The sequence below is a fragment of the Sciurus vulgaris genome, assembly GCF_902686455.1.
Source record: "Sciurus vulgaris genome assembly, chromosome: 1".
Classification (NCBI taxonomy): Eukaryota; Metazoa; Chordata; class Mammalia; order Rodentia; family Sciuridae; genus Sciurus; species Sciurus vulgaris.
In genome coordinates this window covers 16,409,784-16,430,261 of record NC_136461.1, presented here as the reverse complement: position 1 = coordinate 16,430,261, position 20,478 = coordinate 16,409,784, and the positions used below count along the sequence as shown (strand labels likewise).

General features: G+C 52.7%; 1 protein-coding gene across 4 annotated transcripts in view; it reads left to right on the top strand.

Moving 5' to 3' along the window:
• The first annotated feature begins 1,157 nt into the window (after nucleotides 1-1,157).
• The window catches only part of ASAP3 (ArfGAP with SH3 domain, ankyrin repeat and PH domain 3), a 42,848-nt gene continuing 23,527 nt past the window's right edge, over nucleotides 1,158-20,478 (top strand). For 2 of the 4 annotated variants that reach the window (XM_079138119.1, XM_079138118.1), the window contains exon 1: nucleotides 1,158-1,567. In XM_079138119.1, coding sequence (XP_078994245.1) covers nucleotides 1,439-1,567 — 129 coding nt within the window. In that variant the 5' untranslated portion in view covers nucleotides 1,158-1,438. The remainder of the gene's footprint in view (nucleotides 1,568-20,478) is intronic. The other 2 variants (XM_079138121.1, XM_079138120.1) reach the window with 2 other exon arrangements.

The window sequence follows — 20,478 nt, the reverse complement described above, 5'->3', positions numbered from 1 at the left end:
CTGCTGCTGTTCCCCAGGGCTTCACCCAGAGGTCTCCCAGGGCTCATTTCTCATGCCCTCCACTGCTCCATTCCTGTAATATCTGAATTCTCTCGACACACAGCAGTTTGTCAATGACCCAGATCAAGCACGATAATCCAGTGATAGCAGACCATTGTTCAAGTAGTTGTTCCTCATTCCTGTAGTGAATGATTGTATGCAGAGATGGAGAAGGGGTCTGTGGATGACTAAAAACCAGGGAAGCAATTTATCTAACTGCACACAGTTGGGCAACAGCAGAACCAAGACTGGATTTTGGGTTTGTCCCCACTCCAAAAACCAAGTTCTGTACCACGGGCTCCCTGGCTTTTGTCCAGAGAACCTCAGTCTCCCCAACTAAACCTAAATGGGTTTCTATGTTGAACCCCATTTGATCCCTCATCCACCCCGGTGGATAATGAGACAGTTGAGGGGTGAAAGACACCGTACAGAACCCAGGAAGAACGAAGTTGTGGGCGAGGGAAGAGGGCAGGGTAAGCGGGGGTAGACTACCGAGCACTATGGGGTCCAACGTTCTTTACTTGAAACATCACAACCACATGGGCATCAAGTTTTCCATTTTACAGCTAAGAAACTGGTTCGGGTAAGAGAAGCGGTGTTTCCAAAGTCTCACGGCTAGCCAACGGCGCTGGGCCACACGGTGCCCCGCGGCGGCCCTGGGTAGCAGGTGGCGGCCCTGGCCCGGCGCAGAACTGAAGGCGCGAAGTGCGGGTCCCGGGACGCGTGGCCCAAGAGGTGCCGGGTGGGGGGGGAGGCCGAGGGGCGAGGTCCTGGGGACCGGGAGCAGATCAGTGGAGGGGGAGGAGGCTACGGACATCGAGGAGGGGCGCGGGGATGCGGCCGCGGCCGGGAAGGAGGACCTGGGGGACTGGAGAGCCGAGCCGCCGCGAGCGAGCCCTGCAGGGGCCAGGCGGGAGGCGCGCGCCGCAGCTGCGAGGCGGCCGGGGGCGGGGCGGCGGCCGGGGCGGGGCTGGAGGCGGCACGGTCGCGGGGCCCGGGCTGGCAGTTGGGCCGGGGCCGCGAGACCTCGGGGGCGGGGCCGGGAGTCTGGCCAGCGGGCCGGGGCGGGGCTAAGGGAACGGGCGGCCGCGGCGGAGTTCTGGGGGACCGGAGGCCCTTGAGCACCGGGTCTAGGAGTTGGGCGAGGGGCCGCGGGCGGGGCTGGCGCTTGGACCAGGGGCCCACGAGTCCTCGGGAACCGAGCCGCCAGCGCCGGCGAGGGGCCGGGGGCGGGGCTGGAGGGCGGGCGGGGCGGCGGGCGGGGCGACGGGCCCGGGGGCGGGGCGTGCGGAGGTCGGGACGGGGCCCGCGGCTGTAGTGAGGCCGGCCCAGCGCGGTGCAGCGTAGCGCCCCCCGCGTCCCGCCCCGGCAGCCCCGGCGCCCCCGACTAGCGCCAGCCATGCCCGAGCAGCTCAGCGTCGCCGAGTTCCTGGCCGTCACCGCAGAGGACCTCAGCTCCCCGGCTGGGGCCGCCGCCTTCGCCGCCAAGATGCCCCGATGCCGGGGGGCGGTGCTGGCGCGGGAGGAGGTGAGGGGGCCGAGGCGGGAGGGGGCCGAGGTACTGGCCTTGACCTTCACAGGCGCGACGGGAGCTGCGATGGCCCTCCGCTGGGCCCCAGAAGCCCGCCCCCTTCCTAGATCCGTGGGAATCGAGCGCATCTCAAACATCTGTGTCCCCACCGTCGGGGCGGGAGAGGGCCCAAGGGACTGTCGGTGAGGGGCCTCGGGGTCACCTCGGTGGCAGACTCCACATGTCGGGGCACATGCCCCAAATGCTCTGGGAGACCTGCCCGGTCACATGCGTGTTTGCTCAGCGCCTTACAGCTCTGTGTTTTCCTCTTCGGAGCCCCACAAATGTGTCCCCCCACCCAAGTCATTCCCTGTCTGAAGAGCAGGCTCCCCGCCACATTCTCTAACTTCTCCCGAGCTGCAGGGAGTTCGCCCTACCCCCTGACGCTGGTTCTGAGACTTGGCCCGCCTTGTGGAATGAATGCGAATGGGAAGGCGCCAGGAGCCGGGGTTCACCTTGGCCGAGCTGTTGGCAAGTTTATAGGCTCCTCTCCCCTCCCCTCTCCTCTTTGTCTTTCCCGGCAAAGCGTCCCAGGCCTTTTCTTCGCCCTTGCAGGCTGCCCCACCCCGTTCCCATGTTCACTGGAGTTCATTCCTCTTCTCCGAACTTGCCGCCGCAGCTTTCCCTGACTCCTCTGCAGGGAATAGTCTAGGGCAGACACCCTATGGCTTTGGGCCAACAGAATAAAGTGCTTGTGCAGCTCATTTCCAGAATTGGGGTGGTAGTTGTGGATTTCAGCTGTGTCCCTAACCTTGCATCCTTACCGTAAGTGTGCTGGGCATCTACTGTGTGACAGAACAATGTTCCATAGTTATGGTACTCCGAGCCAGTGTCTTGGGAAATCTCTTCTCTCCCCTGGTGGGCTGACCCTCCATCTGCAAGTCTGTTTGTCTCCCTTCTTAAGGATAGTAGAAAATTGTCCAAAGGGAATTGACTGTGGGAAGACAGAGTACTGTTCAGGGTCTGGCTCTGCATTTTGCCATCTGAGTGAGCTTGGTCATGTGACCTAATCTGTCATCTGTAAAGTGGGGATAATGTTTACCTCTCAGAGTATGATATTATGTGAAGCAATGGGTGTAAAGCATGCATCTTGATACATGGAATGATTATTGATCCCCAGGTTAATTGACAGACCTCTTTAGATGGTGGTGATTGAGTCTCTTGGGTCTTCATTGCTCTTGGACATAGTAGGTGTGCATATTTTAAAGAAAATGAACCTTTGAGGTTGGAATCCCTTCCTTGAGCAGAATCAGTAGTTTGGAGTCTGCTGCCCAGAGACATGGGTGTTTTATTGGGACGCTCACGGGGGAGTGCTGCCACAGTCTCACTTGAGCAGTCTTCCTGAGGGTTATCCCCATAGCTTTGCATTTCATGACCAGAAAGAGTTCAGTGCCGTGGGAATCCTTAGGACTTTCAGAGCTTACCTCCTCTCCAGGTTGTTCATTAGAATGTTAAATCAGAGCAGAAGGAGCTGCACTGTGGACCCTTTCCCATGGAGAGAAACATCCACTTATGCCCGTGCATCTGGCTTTGACTGGCATTGTGTGTGTAAGCACTTTGTGTTGGGGGAGGGAGCCCTTAGAACAGGTCTGGAAGCCCAGAAAACTGGTCAGGGCTCAGCTCTGCCCCAGTTTAGGCTGGACAAAACCCAGCCTCCTTTACCTTTGACTCTTTGGTTGGTGCATGCAAGGGTTCATTTTTGTGACAGAAAGTCGTGGGTCACCTAAAGGCATCTTTTCTCTTTAGCCTTTCAGTGCCCCCCAAAGTCTGACCTTTGGATTAGACTTTCCTGAGGTTTCCTGATTGGTTTTGCATTTACATTTATATGTCGTTATTATATTGTGCTTACATGTGGTCTGGTGCTGTACCCCCACCCCCACACCCAGTTCTGGGCATAACTAACCCACCCCCAGGCTTGAAGTTCCATGTGGCTGAATCGAAATGAAACTGATTCTTTAATCAAGTCTTCCAGTTGCACGTGGTTTCCTGTAAGTAACAAGGACCCTGTCCTAAGATTTGCGGCTCTTTTTGGCAGCCCTGCTGGGAAGGACCCTGGGCAGGTCACAGGAAACTAGAATGTCTGAGCTGAGGGACCCTTTAATACAGAAACCAGCTGGGAATTCCCTCATTTAAGATGGAGAAACAGATCCAGAGAGGGCAGGAGACTGTCTAAGCTCTCACGACTGGGTCGTGAGAGAACCAGCATTTCTTCCTTAGTGTTTCAACCCCTGCTCTTTTTCTCTCTCTTCTAAAGTGCTCCTGCCTGTCCTCCCTAAATGTAACTGCTCCGAACCTCAGTTATTTCATCCTTCAAATGGGACTCATAATCCCTCCCTGCTTACCTCACTGGGTTGTTGAAGGTTTTTGTTTTTAATTGTGAAGCACTGAGTAAAGTATGTCAGCCAGTTTCTTCCTGTCCTGGACCCCTTTACAGCCACATCCCATTGATGCACTATCAGGTGAGAATGGAGCCAGGGAGATTAGGCAGTTGCCCTGTGTCACATAGCGAGTCTGACTGCCGTGCTCTTCTGGTTCTCCAGGCCATCTCTGTGTTGGTACCAAGGACATAAAGATGCCGTTTAGGTTTACTAACTGGTTGGGACATGCAGCCCATCTTAGGGAGATTAGTAGAAATGCCAGGAGTCTGTCCTGAGCGCTCAAAGAAAGGTACAGTCAGTGCCATAAGAGACCATGGGGGCAGGAGAGGGAGAGAGCCTGTGAGGACTGGAGCAGCCATGGAGAGCTTCCTGGAGGAAGTGACACTTCAGGCTGGATGGATGAACTGCTTTTAGTGAAGAACACTGACTGTTGGGAACCCCATAAGCCGTGTTGACTCCGCTCTCCCCAGAGATAATGGAAATGTGCCTGCTCCTGATGCATGTCCTCATAGAGAGTAGATTATTGGTGGGAAGGGGAGTGGTTAGAGGGATATTTGCCTAGGTCAGTGTCATATCTTATGATACATATTTTAAATTTTTTAACCTTTATTTTATTATTATTTTTTTTAATGTGGTGCTGAGAATTGAACCCAGGACCTCACTCATGCTAGGCGAGCACTCTACCACTGAGCCACAACCCCAGCCCCATATTTTAAATTTTTAATCATATCTTATAATGCACATTTTAAGTTTACTTTTGATTTTTGCTTCTTTGAATCTGGACTTAGAAAGAAAGGATTTCATTCTTAATTTTTAATATTTTCATGAATTTTATAGTTTGCCTCATACATCTATATTTGAGTGTAAAAATTATATGACCCTAGGGATTGCTTTAAAGAAACGTAAACTTCCTCAAGCTTGTTTCTGTTGAAGGGAAATTCGTTGTAAGGACATGCAGGTTCCTGGAGGAACTGAGAGCAGCAGGGCAGGAGGACTTCTGCAGGCCTGGGGCTCTCTTTGCTTTTGCTCCCTTACCATCAGGCAGGCCCAGAGCACAGCCGGGCTCCCGTGTTCACGGGACCTCACTGGTGCAGTGTCTCAAGGTAACCAAGCCAGTCTCATGTCCCACTTCCAAGTTCCTGGCAGGGGCCGACAGCCCGGCCCAGCTTCTGGGCTTGTTCCAGAAGCTGGGTCTCCACCCCTGTTTCATCAGAGAGGTCATGGAGGAGTGGACACAGGCAGGGTGAACGCGGCCAGAGACCTGCCACGTGGGAGGGGAGCCCTTGTCAGGAGAGGGGCGGGGCCCACAGAGCCCCCACGAGTGTGCGCAGAGCTCCTCTCTGCGTGGCATCACCCTGGCTCCAGGAGAGGCACTGTGCCCGTCCTGTGGTGCACCTTCCCATTTCAGATCACCTACCTGCACTCTCAGGGGTGTGGGTGAACCCCAGATTGGAAAAGGAGACTTAGGATGGTTGCAATGCTAAGAGGGCACAGCAAGACTTGGAGGGACTTTCATACCAGCGAGGCTTTGAGACTCAGTCACGTCACCCAAGGAATGGATGAGGCTGGCCCCCCGAGGGCTGCAGAGGCACAGCCCTCTAGAAGACATGCTCAGTGAGAGAGAGATGCAGTGCCTGCCCTTAGGACTTACAGTCTTCCGGGGAGGACAGCCTGGAGCAGGGAGGTATGGCAGGATTGTGCCTTATGCCGAGCGGCAGGAAGGCCCTGGGTCCTCATCTCTGCACCTGCCAGCCTCGCTTTCCAGGCCGTCTTGTCCATACCCCTGGTTCAGTCACCTCCCACCTCCAGGTGGCTTGTATATGTGTACATGTAGCCCTCCAGACCCTCACTGGACGGTGACTTAGACTGTGCTCCCGACTGCCCAGCCCCTCTCAGGTGCCCCCTTCCCAGTGATGGTCCCACAAGCCGGAAGCCTCGCTCCACCACTCACGCCTCTTCCCTGGTGTCAGTTCTACCTTGGATCACCTCTGCAGTCATCCCCTGGTCTACATCCCATACCTAGTCCACGGCCTGTCATCTCCTGGAACAAGCTCTGTACCTCTCTCCTTTGCAGCTCACGTTATTTTGTATTTTATTAAAATTTAATTTCTTGATAGATTTTTTTTTTACTTCTGTGAGTCTAGACTCTAATCTCACTGTTGTATTCCCAGCATTTCTTTTTTTTTTTTTTTTTTGGTAGTACTGGGGATGGAACCCGGGGCCTCACACATACTCAGTATGTGGTCACCACTGAGCTGCACCCAAGCCCCCTAGCATTTACCATAGCACCATAATAGATGCTTAGAAAGTATTGTTTGAATAACAAATAAGTAAAGAAAAAAGCTAAAAAGGAGCATTCATAGAGAATAATAGTGTGGGGGAGGTCCAGATGGAGGAAATTGCTTAAGCAAAGGCCCCGAGGCAGCAGAGACCTTGAAGTACACGTGACACTGTAAAGAAGGGCAGAGGAGCAGAAGCCTAGTGATGGGCAAATGGAAGAGCGACACCAGATGGGTTTGGAAAGGTGGGCAGGGGCTAGTTCACATGTAAACTTGTAGGCCCTGCTCGGGAGTTTGGGTTCTACTTATTACTAGATCAGTAACATAACCCAGTGTGTGGAGGCTACATTGGAGGGCAGGAGAAGACCCAGGAAGGCTATGGCAATTGTTCAGGGAGGAGATGGGGGTAGTGTAGGTGGGGTTGGATTGGTGGAAGAGGAGAGAAGTGGACAGATTATAGATTTTTTTTTTCTTGTACCCAGGATTGAACCTGAGTGCATTTAACTACAGAGCCCCAACCCCAGCCCTTTTTATTTTTTATTTTGAGGCAGGGTCTTGCTAAGTTACTGAGGCTGGCCTTGATATTGTGATCCTCTTGTCTCAGCCTCCAGAGCTGTTGACATTACAGGTGTGCACCACCACACCCAGCATTTAGAAGTATTTTATAAGTGGTAATCAAGATTTATTGGTGAAATATATGTGGGGAATAGTCAAGAATGGTTCCCACATTTATTTCTTCCTTTCCAATTTTTGGTGCAGAGGATTTTGTCCAGGGCCTTTGGCATGCTAGGCAGGTGCTCCACCACTGAGCTATGTTCCTATGCTGGTTCCCAAATTTCTGATGGAAGAGTACCACGTCCTGAGAAAGGGAAATCCAGGAGGGGAACCGGGTTTGGGAGAATTGTTTGTACATCTTATGGGTCTTGAGACAACCAAGTGAGATGTCAAGAAGCAGTTGGAGATGAGTCTGGAGCTCAAAGGAGTGGGTTGGTCAGATATATTTTAGAGTTGTCAGCATGAGGCGGGGTTCCCAAATGTGTGTCTATGTGAGGACCTGACACCATGTCCACTCTGTGCCCAGAGAGTGATCCACTAGGCGCAACCTGGGGGTCTTACTGTAAGCCACAGAAGCCCACCTGAGCTGAAAGGGAAGTCCAGTAATTCCCGAAGTTCTGGGGAGTCAGAGAACAGGGGCTGAGAAGCAGGCAAGGATTGTGGCCAAAATCACACCACCCAGCCAGTTTGGCAGAACCCTGTGCCACACACTAAACGCCACACAGCTTGTAGTGCCACTGTCCCCTGGTCGCTGGGCACTATCACTGCTGCTGCCACTAGCATTAAAACGACCTTCCAACTGTCTCTGCTTCTGATTCAGAGTCTGCAGTGAGGGCCTCTGATTAGTTGAGCTTAGGTGCAAAGGAGGCTGGGAAAGCAAGACTTTGGTCTTTTCAGCTTTTGGAGGAGGCAAGGGCTGCTGAGACTGGTGCAGCAAGCAATTCCTCAGACGCAGGAGGAGGTTCAGAGGACTAGACTGGCGAAGTTGACAATGCCCCCCCCCCCCCCCCCCCCAGTACTAGGGATTGAATTCAGGGCTTTTCTACCACTGAGCCACATCCCTAGCCTTTTTTATTTTTTATTTTGAGACAGGGTCTTGCTAGGTTGCTCAGGTGGACCTCTCACTTGCCATCTTCCCGTCTCGGCCTTGTGACTAGGTGGCATTATGGGAGTGTGCGTGGCACAGATGTCTTTGCCAGCAGGTTGGCCAGCTTGTGGGGTGTCTGGGAATCTGCCATTACTCCAGCCTCTCAGGAGATCCCCAAGCAAAGGAGGGGAACCACACCTGTGTACCTCGCATTAGCTGGCGTTGAAAGCTGTGGAGATGGAGAAGATCACCTGGCAAGGAATGAAGGGGGCCCAGGCTCAAGTTCTGGAGGCCCTGGTTTAGAGACTGGGGAAGAGGCATTGGTGACGGAGACTGGGAAGGAGCTGCTAGGAAGGAGGGACATCAAGAGAGTGCGGTGCCCTGAGGCCAGGTGTCCTGCTGCCTGCATGCTCCCAGGTAAACAAGAAAATGACAGCTAGGACCCCTAGCTTTGGCAGCATGGAGGTCGTTGGTCACCTGCCTGGACTGGTTCAGAGAGGATAGGTGAGAATGGAAGCGAAGACTTGGGGTGGAGCTAGGGACCTGGGCCAAGACTCACCAGTTGGACTTGGATCCCCCTCTCAGCTGAGCTCAGGGTTTGAATTCCTATTGGCTGTGTGACCTCAGGCATATAACTTAACCTTTCTGAATCTCAGTTTCCCATCCCAGCTGCCTCTTCATGGGGCTAAGGGTCTTCCCAGAGTCATCAGCCTTGAGACAGAATCTCAAAGTCTCCTCCTTTTGCCACATGTCTGTCTTCTGCAGGGCTCACTTCCTTGCCTGATATCTATCTGTTTCTGGCTACTAATGTAACACAGGCAGAGCTGGGGACAGAAACTAGAACTTAGGTCAGAGGAGATGGAAGGCGCTTTCCCAGAAGGCAATTCAGTCATACAGTTCTTAGGCAGATTTTGGAGAAGATCCCTTCTATGGGCCCAGTGCTTGGGCCAAAGCGCATGAGTCAGTGAGGCCCGCAAGGCACAGTGAGTAGCTCCTCAGACCCTGGGCCAGGCCTGGGGAGCCTGAGTCGTCTTACTGGGGTCACTGGAAGCGCTTTGGAAGACTTGGGGACTGAGCTAGGAATGGCTGCTTAACGCTCACTAACTGAGCTAGTTTTAGACCTCAGTGAGTTTTTTGCACCTCAGTTGCCTCAGGCTCCACCCTAACCCTACAGAATAAATCTGGGGTGAGGCCTGGGCAAGCGAGTGGCTCAGAAATTCCCCAGGGGACCCTGATGAGCAGCTGGGTGAAAAGAGCAGTGGTGAGCTGTCGCATGCCCACCTAAGATTAGTGATCCATCAGCCATGTTTGCAGATCAGCTGCCCTATACAAAGACGGCTTGGAGGGCAGGAGCTCACCAGGCAAGGTCCCCATCTGGTAAGAGGGTTCTACTGCGGGAAAGAAGATTGACAGCCCACAGCACATGGGCATGCCTGAGTTCTGTGGCAAGGGACTAGTAACTGAAGTCGAGCAGTCCAGGGTTTGTTTGCTGTTGACTGTGTGACCTCCGGCACATGACAACCTTTCTGAACCTCAGTTTCCCCTATGTAAATTAGCAATGATGACGACTTTTATGGATTTGTTTGAGGGGATTACATATAAAGCTTCTATCACATACCTGGCCTATAACAGTTACTTCATGATTCTTTAAAGTCCCTTTTACTAAAACATAAGTAAACCTACACACATAGGTCAGGAACTATACAGAGAGAAGGGAAGATAATTAAAACAGGGGCGAGGCAGTTTCCATGAGTGAGCACTAAATTGTCCATGTAGTCCTGGCAGAAAAATCTACATACCTTGGGATACTGGGGAACGAAGAGCTGAGCTGAGTTTGAATGAGGCAGGATCTTCCCTCAGCTCTGCCCTTTGCCCTCTCCCATCCGTTGGCTTCTTCATCAAACATTTGCTGAGAGCTTACCCAGAGGTCCTCAGGCTTCACCTGCAATCCTCTGGGTTGCTTTTAGGTGGCCTTTTTTTTTTTGGTGGTGGTGGTGGTACTGGCGATGGAACCCAGGGCCTCATGCCTGCTAGGCAAGTGCTCTACTACTGAGTTTTCTATTTATCCAGCCCTTTTTTTTTTTTTTTGAGGCAGGATCTCCCCAAGTTGCCCAGGCTGGCCTCGAACTTGCGATTCTCCTCCTTCAGAGTAGCTGGGATTACAGGTGTGCATCATCACGCTTGACTTTTTTGGTAGATTTTTTAAAAATTGAGATGAAATCCATCTAACATAAAATCACCTGTTAACCATTTTAAAACATGCATTAGTGCTCTTTATTATATTCACAGTGTCGTACAATCATCACCATCTGTTCCAGAACGCTTCCCTCACCCCCTTTAGGAACTGTGTGCTGATTAGCAATCGCCTGTCCCCTCCCGCAGCCCCTGCAACTTTCTGTCTCTGTGGATGTGCCTGTTCTGGACATTTCATATAAATGGTCTTCAATGTGCAGCCTTCCATGTCTGAATTCTTTCAGTTAGCATGTTTTCCAAGTTCATCCATTTGGTCTGTTGCTTTTAAAAGCAATAAAAATGGGACTTAGGAACACACCAGACACTTTGTAGGCATTTCCCAGACATGACATGGATGTGTGTGCTCCCACATGAGGAAGCTTTTAAGACATGGAGAGGCAAGGTAGCCTAGTGGTCAGGGTCTCCAGATGACAGAGGGTTTCTGTGTGGTGCTGGGAAGTTATTCATTGGTATCTGAAATTGCCATAAAATGCAGGCTCCACGTTTGTTTTTGCTGAATGTGGCAACTACTAGCAGTGAGTGGCAGAGCCAGGATTTGGACTTGGGCCCTTGGCTGCTCACTCCTGATGATGCCTGGCTCCCACCCCGCCAGGGCCTCCATCTTTACAGGTCCCAGTGAAGCTCTGGTGTCCTCCCCGACTCCCCCGCAGCACCCGACTCCCCCGCAGCACCCGAGGTGATTGCCCCGGGCTGCCTAGGGATAGAGGGCGCCTGCTGGGCAGGAATAGCTGCTTTCTGTGTGCCGTGCACTGGGATAGGCACCAGATGCCTGCTGGAGTTCAGTCCTGTGGGCTGGCTGTCATTGTCCCATTTGACAGGGAGAAATAGGCTCAGAGGGGCTTAGTCACTTGCTTCAGTTCATACACTATTGGGACCAGAATTTGGACCTCAAAACAGTGTGAGCTGGAAGCTGGAGTTCTTAAGCCCTGCTGCCTTTTCTTTTTTCCCAGAAGGCCTTGCTTGCTAATATTCATCCATTTAAACGCTCATTCATTCCACAAGTGTTTATGGACACCCCTGTTCTGAACGCTGTGTTGGCAGCTGCAGACACCAGGTCCAGGCAGGCAGTCCCTACCCGTCCAGAGTTTTCAGCCCCACTGAGCTTGGGTGTGGTAAATAGGACTTCGCGTGACCTGAGAAAAACCAGCTGCAGCCAGGTGCAGTGGTGCGGCCTGTAATGCCAGTGGCTTGGGAGGCTGAGGAAGGAGGGTCACAAGTTTGAGGCCACCCTGGGCAACTTAATGAAACCCTGTCTCAAAATAAATAAAAAAGGCTGGGAGTGTAACTCGGTGGTAGAGTGCCCCTGGGATCAGTCCCTAGTATCCAAAAGAAGAAGAAAAAACCTGTAGTGGGCGCAGGGTGGCATGAAGAGGAGAGGTCCGTGTCTTGTGGTGAGGGGGTCACTGCACGCTGAGTCAGGAAAGATGGAGTGGTAACCAGAAAAAGGGGAAGGAGCCCCCTACCTGGCAAAGGGAACCGAGTGCGGGAAGATCTGGTGGCTGGGCAGTCGGCATAGAGTTCCAGAGGCTGGCGTTGAAGGGCACAGTGGTGAACAGATAGCAAGCCCAGGGGACAGGGAGGGAGGGGCTCGTCCTGGCCCACAAGGGAGTCCAGAGGGTGCTGTCTGAACCCGCAGCCAGGCTCTTCCCCAGGGCTGGTGGAATTCAGGGCTTGCGGCCAGAGGTCAGGCGGGAATCTTCGGGAATCTTCAGCCGTCAGTCCAGCAAAGTTCTTGCTCTCTTAGCTCATCGCTGCCGAGCAGGCTCCGGAGGAAAATCCTGGCCAGGAAACTTGGGGCTTGCAGAGGCCTCAGCATAGCTGAGGGCGCCGCGCCCTTCCTGCAGCCCCCTTCCCCTCTGCTTCCCGCCGCTTGCGAGGGGCAGCAGCCAGGCTGAGCTGGCTGGGCTGGACAGGTGCCCAGACTGGGGAACGGTCGGCAGAGGCCCCACCGAGGGGCGCACGGCCAGGCACCGGCTCCAGCAGCGCAGGAAGGAAAACAGCAAGAGGCTGAGCGATCCTGAAATAATAAATGTCAGAGCTGGCATGCGTCGTCCCTGTCACCGCCCAACCTCTTCATCAAGGAGCCTAGAAGTCGGAGGCCCAGGCAGGGAAGGAGACTGGGCATGGTCACCCTGCTGCGGAGGGGGCAGAACTGCAAGGGCCCCAGGTCCTGGCTCCCAGGCTTTGCCCTGTGGCTCCCTAGGGGCCACGACAGGCAGAGGGGCAGCTGGGAAGACTTCCACCCGTGGTGGACACCGTTGGAGCGAGGGCACAGGGTACAGCGAACCTTAGCTCTGAGACCCAGAGTGTCAACCCGGCATATGTTTGCCAGCTCTAAATGGTACAAAGGGAGAAACTAGGTGCAGAAAGAGGAGGGAGCTACTCAGAGGCCCAGGAGGGGCTGATGGCTGAGAGGCGCGCCCTGCCCCCACCAGCTCCCTCCAGGGCCGTTTGTCTCAGGGCCTTGAGTAGTCCGCACTGGAAGGCCGTTCCCTCAACATGCTTCTGCACCCCCTGGAGACATCGCCATTAGAAAAGGTCACCATCCGCACAGCCATCCTGGCTGGGTGACTGGGGCCCATCGTGGGGTCACCTCGGGTTTTGCTGTGGCGTGGTAGAGAGGGCTCTGGAGGCCCAGGGCTCTGCACTTCCTTGCTGTGTGACCTTGAGCAGATTGCTGGGTCTGCCCCAGCCTGCTTTCCTCCTCTGTAAGGCGGAGAGGATAATGACCACCCCACAGAGCTGTCAGAGGAATAGCGAGAGGGTGACTACCAAGTGCCTGCCCCAAAGCCAGCGCTCAGGAAGTTGGGCAGTGGGTGCGCTCAGGTTAGGACAGACTCGCGCTGGGAGCTTGGAATCGAGTCCTTCCTGTTGGGTCATCTGCTTTGATCAGGGCCAACCTGTGTTGCCCAGTCAGCCTGTTGTGCCCTGGGGACAGGGCTGCACTCCCCATCTCCTGCCTGGACCTAGGTCTGCAGCTGAGCCCGGGAGCTGAGCTGTCCACCATGAGAACGTGTTAAGTCACTCCTCTTGTTTGGTGCCCGTCCCGTGTAGGATAAAACCTCAGGTTTGGTTAAAAGCGTGGCCCCTGGAGCCGGCTGCCTGGGGTTGAGCTCAGGTTCTGCCACTCACCGGTTGTGTGAGCTGGGCATGTGCCCTGCTTCCCTGGGCCTCGGTGTCCTCATCTGTGAAAGCTCCTGGGGTTGCTGAAAAGATATAAAACCGCGCAGAGTCCGCTCTCCTAGCTGGTCGTCTCAGGGCCACTTAGCCCTGGTGTGTCTCTGCTCCCGTCCCCACTGGCCACCTAAGCCTCTGGCAGTTGTCCAGCTGTGCTGAGGGCTTCTGTCCTGGGGGCTTTGCCTCTGCTCCCATGTGGTCATCGTCCCTTTCCTGCTTTACTCCACCAGTGCTTCCTCATTTTTTTCAGCACAGAAGGAGCATCACTCACAGGGCCTAGGGGACAGCCAGGCACTCTGCATGTGTGCACCTACTGTGTGCCTGCGGCTCTGTTAGGGGCTTTATCCCCGTGCCTCGCTAAGATGGAGGGACAGATCTGCAGGTTTGAGATTCTGCAGCAGACAGCTGTTGAAGGGCCCTGGCTCACCTCGAGGGTGCGGGAGCGGAGCCGAGGCAGGTCGCCCTGGAGGACGGGATGCTAGCAAAGACTTCCAGTCCCACCCTTTCCCAGTCCTTGTGGGCCACCCAGCAGGGGCCCCGTGGGGCTCCATCTTCCCCGGATCTGGCAGTTGGGTGAGTGATAAAGAGGGTGACATCCACAGGGCAGCCTGTGTGGGCGTGGCCACGAACACCCCCAGTCTCTGTGGTTTGCCTTCAGTGGGAGTGACCAGAGCTGTGGCCACTGTCCGTTCTGCAGGTGGGAGTCTGCAGCCCGGAGCAGCCAGGGACTCGCCCAGGCTCCAGGTGCTCGGAGTAGGTCAGGTCCCGCAGGGCTCCTCCTGTGCTCTTCCTGCACGGATCCCCTGCAGTTGGGCTTCATGGCTGCCTTTGGCCAGCAGGTCAGTGGGCAGGATCCTGGTCCTGGACCCTGGGCCCTCTGGCCTCCCTTAGACCACAAACCTACTCTTCCATCTGGTGGCTCCTGTTGACAGAGCCTATCCTTGGATTGAAAGGGATCCATCCACTATACAGTACTGATGTGGCAAAGCTAGGTTCACATGATTTAATGCAGACGTTCCCAGCTATCTGGAGTTTGAGACCCCTTTGTCTGTTTTTGTAGAGTTCTTTGTTTTGTTTTGATACTGGGATGCTTTACCACTGAGCTGCAGCTCTAGTTCTTTTTATTTTTTATTTTGAGAAAGTGTCTCATTAAGTTGCTTAGGGCTGTCTAAGTTCCCCAGGCTGACCTCCAACTTGTGATCCTCCTGCCTCAGCCTCCTGTGTTGCTGGGATTACAGGTGTGCACCATTGGCCTGGCCCCTTTGTCCTTTCTTATTAGTTGTATTGTGGAAGTTTTCAAATGTACATAAAGGTTTCAACATTGTCAGTGCTTGGCCAGTTTTATATTTTCACCCCTTAGCTCTCACTTTCTGCTTTCATCGAGAATTTGAATTATTTGCACCAACAGAACGGGAGGGTGAAGCCCATTTCCTCATCAGCCAGCCCTGCCCAGTCCACACCCCAGCTGCTCTGACTCAGCTTATTTATTGTTTTAATATTTTTTTTAGTTGTGGACAAAATACCTTTATGTTATTTATTTATATGTGGTGCTGAGGATCGAACCCAGCGCCTCACACGTGCTAGGTGAGCGTTCTACCACTGAGCCCCAGCCCCAGCCCTGACTCATCTTATTTTGAAGCAAATCCCAAGCCTTAGATTTCATCCTTCAGAAGTTCAACTTGTGTCTGTAAAGAGTAAGGGCTCCTTTCGTTTATATGATTCCATTATCGTTGTCAAACAATGATCATCAGTCATCCAGCTTTCAGATTTCTAGTTGTCTTATCATCATAACTTCTTTTATTGCTGTTGGTGGTGTTTTAATCAGGATGCAGGTAAGGTTCATGCTTGTCGTTTGGTTTTTCGTTTGTTTGTTTGGGATTTTTTGTTTGTTGGTTGGTACCCAGGATTGAACCCAGAGGCACTTAATCACTGAGCCACATCCCAGCCCTTTTTATGTTTTATTTTGAGATAAGGTCTCACTAAGTTGCTTAGGGCCTAAGTTGTACAGGACAGCCTCCAACTCTTGATCCTCCTGCCTCAGCCTCCTGAGCCGCCTGGGTTATAGGCCTGTGCCACCACTTCCGGCTGCACTGTCACTTGTTGATTTGTCATTTTAAGTCTCAAATTCCCCCTCCTCCCTTGTCTTTTGCTTTTGTGGGGCTTTGTTTACTGCAATTGGCTTGTTACGGAGACCCTGTGGCTGGAGTGTGGAGGCCGAGGCTGTTGCTGTTGCTACCTCCCAGGTGTGGTTTGCCGAGTCCCTCCCTCTGCGCTTCTTGCAAATTAGTAACCAGATCTAGAAAGAGGAAGCCTCACTTTTTGGCACTGTACCTATCATTTACCATGGAAGGATTTTATTTCATCTTCAAATCTGAAGGTTAGTTTTGCTGGGTATAGGTTTCTTGGTTGGCAACCATGTTCTTTCAGAGCTTGAAATATGTTGGTCCAGGCCCTTCTAGCTTTTAGAGTCTGGGTTGAGAAGTTGGCTGCTATCCGTATCGGTCTCCCCCTATATGTAATCTGATGCTTTTCTCTCACGGCCTTCAAAATCCTATCTTTATTTTGAATGTTAGGCATTTTCATTATAATGTGCCTTGATGTGGATCTGTTGTGATTCTGTGCTTTTGGTGTTCTGTAAGCCTCTTGTATTTGATTTTCCATTTCATTCTTCAGGCTTGGGAAATTTTCTGATATTATTTCATTGACTAGGTTGTTCATTCCTTTGGTTTGTATCTCTGTGCCTTCCTCAATCCCAATAATTCTTAAATTTGGTCTTTTCATGATGTCCCATAGTTCTTGGAGATTGTGTTCATGATTTCTTACCATCTTCTCTGTTTGGGCAACTTTATTTTCAAGATTAAATATTTTGTCTTCATTGTCTGAGGTTCTGTCTTCCAAGTGGTCTAGTCTTTTGGTGATGCTTTCCACTGAGTTTTTTATTTGGTTTATTGTTTCCTTCATTTCAAGGATTTCCATTTGGTTTTTTTTTTGAGAATCTCTATCTCTTTGTTGAAATGATCTTTTGCTTCCTGCAGCTGCTCTTTCAGCTTATTGGTATTATCGTTCATTGCCTGCATTTGCTCTCTTATCTCATCCTTTGCTTCACAAATCATCTTAATCATGTATAATCTGAAGTCCTTTTCTGACATTTCTTCTAACATACTGTCATTGGATTCTATTAATATAGAATCTGAATTTGTTTGGATCATTTTCTTCCCTTGTTTTTTCATGTTGTTCATGTATCTTCTCCTCTGGCAGTTCTGATCTGGGGTATTACAGATTTCTCCCTATAGGCTTATAGTGGCCCTATAGGTTTCCAAAACCCCTTCTTTAAGGGGAGATCAATATTAACAGTGCCCAATTCAGACACTATGCAATCCTAGACTAAATAGCCCCTATGAGGACAATAACAAAATTGTCATAATGAACAGAATGAGTTCAAATATTATCTTCAATAAAACAAACATTTGCAATAAGGCCTGCAGTTTCTAATGGAGGACAAAGAGGATGCAGAGGGATGTATAATGTGGCTGTTAATGGAATAAGAAATGATTATACAGAAGTTCTAGATAATAGAAAGGGTGAGGGTGTAATCAAAAGAAATTGGATGTTAGCATGCAAAAAAGGGAGAAAGAGACTCTGAGGGAACAGGTAAACAAAAGGAAAAGAGAGCAAGAAAAGTAAAGAAATAAAAACTTAATTTTTTTCTATAAAGGGAAAAAAGAAAATCTATAGTATAACAGTCATATACTAATGAAACCTCCCAGAGTTCAGTAGCCTGATGCATGAGAGGTACCTGACAGTGAGCTTCAAGCCTCCAGCAGGCGTCTCAGGATGGGATTTGCCCCACCCGAAGATCGGAGCTCCGGCTTCCAGGATTATCCAAGATGGCCGCTCTGGCTTCCGAATGTGTTGGCACATGGGGAGCTGCAGCTCAGGGGTGGGCGTGGTCAGCTGGAGGTCCTGGAGGCCGGATGCGGTTGGTCAGGCAGGGGTCCTGGAGGTTGGGTGTGTTTGGTGTGGTTGTGGGATCCTGGAGGCCGGGTGCAATCAGTCGGTCTGGGGTTCCGGTGATAGGGCGCAGTCAGTTGGTCTGGGGTCCTGGCAGCAGGGAGCAATCAGTCGATGTGAGGGCCCCAGAGTCAGGGAGTGATTGGTTGGAGACGGGGCTCAGTCAGTCCGGCCAGGGGTCCTATGGGGCCTGGCTGTTGTCTCAAAATGGCGGCAGCCACGTGTAACCAAACCTGCAGGTACTGTGACAGTGAACTTCCAGGCCACAGCAGGCAGCTGGTGCTCCACTGGCGGTCGGCGATCAGTTTGCTGACTGTTGTCGGACGACTGGGAGGTGAACCTCGTGCGTTGGGTGATGGATAGGTGTCTGCACCTATTATTTACTAAATGTCTTACCTGTACCTTGTTTGCTCATTGGTCACATTTAATATGTAGCACACGTGACTTAAACTTCTCTGTGGATGTTGGTTGAAGATTGGGGAGCTGGTGTCCCCACCTCACGGGAGAGCTCCTGGCACGTGGGCATCCCCTGACCTTCCCCTGTGGTTGTATTCTTGGGATGGGTAGCTTGAGAAGCGTGAGAGAGGACAGAAGCTACTGTGAGTTAAAGAATGCTTGAAGATGTCCTGTGTCTCACTGACCTAACAGCTGCGTGCAGTTTTGGAGTGTGGTTAATGAATTTGCAAGACCCTTTTCTATTTTCTCTTCTATCCAGATCTTTGCCAGCTGAACGTGAGACTTTAAAAATTGGCCTATGATGCTCATAATAAGTGTGGCTTCATAGGCCCTGGTCTGGACTCGAGGGAGCTAGGGAATTGGAGTCTGTTTGGGTCTCAGGTCTGCCTCTTTTTTGGGGGTGGGAAGATACCGGGGATTGAACTGAGGGGCCTCGACCACTGAGCCACATCCCCAGCCCTGTTTTGTATTTTCTTTAGAGACAGGGTCTCACTGAGTTGCTTAGCACCTCGCTGTTGCTGAGGCTGGCTTTGGGCTCGCCATCCTCCTGCCTCAGCCTCCTAAGCCACTGGGGTTACAGGCATGTGCCACTATGCCCCACTCAGGTCTGCCTCTTGCCGTGTGAGTTCAGGCAACTTTCTTCACCTCTCTAAGCTTTACTGACTGATCTGCCAGGTGTAGACAAATTACGACCGCCTCCTTGGATTGCTGTGAGTCTTCATGATGGATGTCAAACTTCCTTACAAACCGGAAAACCCTCTACAGGTTTTGGTTGTATCCTTCCTTAGTTTATTTGCATTTCCAGTGAGACCTGGAGCAAGAAACTCATCTGAACCTTTGTTTTGCAGTCTGTAAAAGTCTGTGACATGAGAAGATTATGTTGGATTATCTCTACTATTCTTAGTCTCTCGAGGGGTATCAAGTGTTCCAAAAGCAAAGATAAAAAATATTTTCATCCCCTGTAGCAATTCTAGTGTAGTTGGTAGAGGCTTCCTGGAGAGCCTCCTTAGCAGAGTGATGAACCGAACCCAGGGTCCCAGGGAGAAAGACTATGACTGATCAGTGATGACTGTCACCGTCGCAGGTGATACCAAAGTGGTGCCTGTGCCCTGTGTCACAGTGGTCCAAAGGAGTGAATGTCTAATGTGAAAAATCAATCTGCATCTCCCAAGGCCTTAGCACTCCTTGCTCTGCCCCCTTGGCTTGAGTTGCCATGGTAACCACAGCTGGCTCTGGGAAACCACAGGAATGAAGAATGGGTCCTATTGATGCTTCCTGACCCAGGAGGGGGCATGCAGAAGGCGGTCCAGGCAGGGCAGCCTGGCATGGCCTCGTGCTGCCATCTGTGGTCTTTTGCCTGTAGAGAGCACAAACCAAAGAGCCTGGTGTGTGTGTGTGCGCGCGTGCATGCCGGGTGAGGGTACAAAGGGCAGTGCTAGCAGCTGGAATTCAGGTTTGTCTTGGGCCGCCAAGCTAGGCTGCTGAAGGACCCCAGTGGGCTCTCCAAGTTCAGACCGTCCCTTTCACTGTTTCACCCACCTCTGCCCAGCGCCTGCCCAGCGCCTTGCACAGAGCCCTAGACCCAGCTTTAAAGAAATCTGGATGGCCCTCAGTTTCAGTGCTCACCCTGGAGCCCTGCAAGGGCAGGAGCTCAGTCCCTCCAGGGAGCTGACCTGACCTCTGCCCCTCGGTCTGTAGCCCGCTCCGGGGCCAGCCTGAGCACGTCTGCCTCCTCCCCACAGAACAGCCGTGGAGTGTTTGCGGTCCGGGCTTCGCACTGCTGTCAACCTGCTGACCTTGGGCAGGTCCCCTCTGCTCTCCTCCGCCCTCCCCTGAGTTCAGGGGCCAGTGGGGCTGTGCTGGAGGTGCTGGGGTTGGGATTGAGGTTCAGAGGCAGATCTGGCCCGGGATCAAAGCCGCGCCTCCTCACCTTTGTTGGGGGGCTCGCTGGGGAAAGAGCACGGTCCTGGGTTTAGCCGGTGCTGGGGTAAGTGGTGACTGCCACTGTTTATCTGTGACCTAGACAGCCTCCTCCTGGCACTTTCATGGTGGACGGGCATGGCGGTGCCCGCTCAGAGCATGGCCAGGAGAGTGACAGGTAAGAGGCATGTCCCAGGGCGGTGGCTCCAGACGGGTAGCCTCCTGCACTCAGTGACGCCTGCAGCACAGGTTCCCCTGAGGCCCCTCTGCGCCGTGGTCCCACATCTGTCAAGGGGATCCTCGGGCTTGGGGGGACATGGTTCCCTAGTGCAAGGCAAGCTCAGGAATTCCTGAACCAAACGCAGTCTCGAAGGAGAGCACATTTTCAGCTCTCCACTGACGGATCTCCCCACCAGCCTTCCCATTCCCGAGTGGGGACGTCGGCCTGGAGAGGTCCCCTAACAGCTACCCGATGGAGCGGCAGTGCCCGGACTTCAGCTGCATGGGGATCCCCTGGAGCCTGGGGCCCGGGGTTGCTGGGCCCCACCCTTAGATTTCCCCATCCACCTGAAACATTTGACTTCGACAGAAATTTGAGTTCCTCGAAACGCTGGGCTGCTGGGTCAGGACCGCCTCTCAGAACCGCTGGCTGATTTCGTGGCCCCACCTGAATCCGGAGGAGGCGGGCTTTTTCCCCTAACTGAGCCAGTCTCCTGTGGACGCTGAGGGCTGTCTCCGCGGTGAGACCCACTC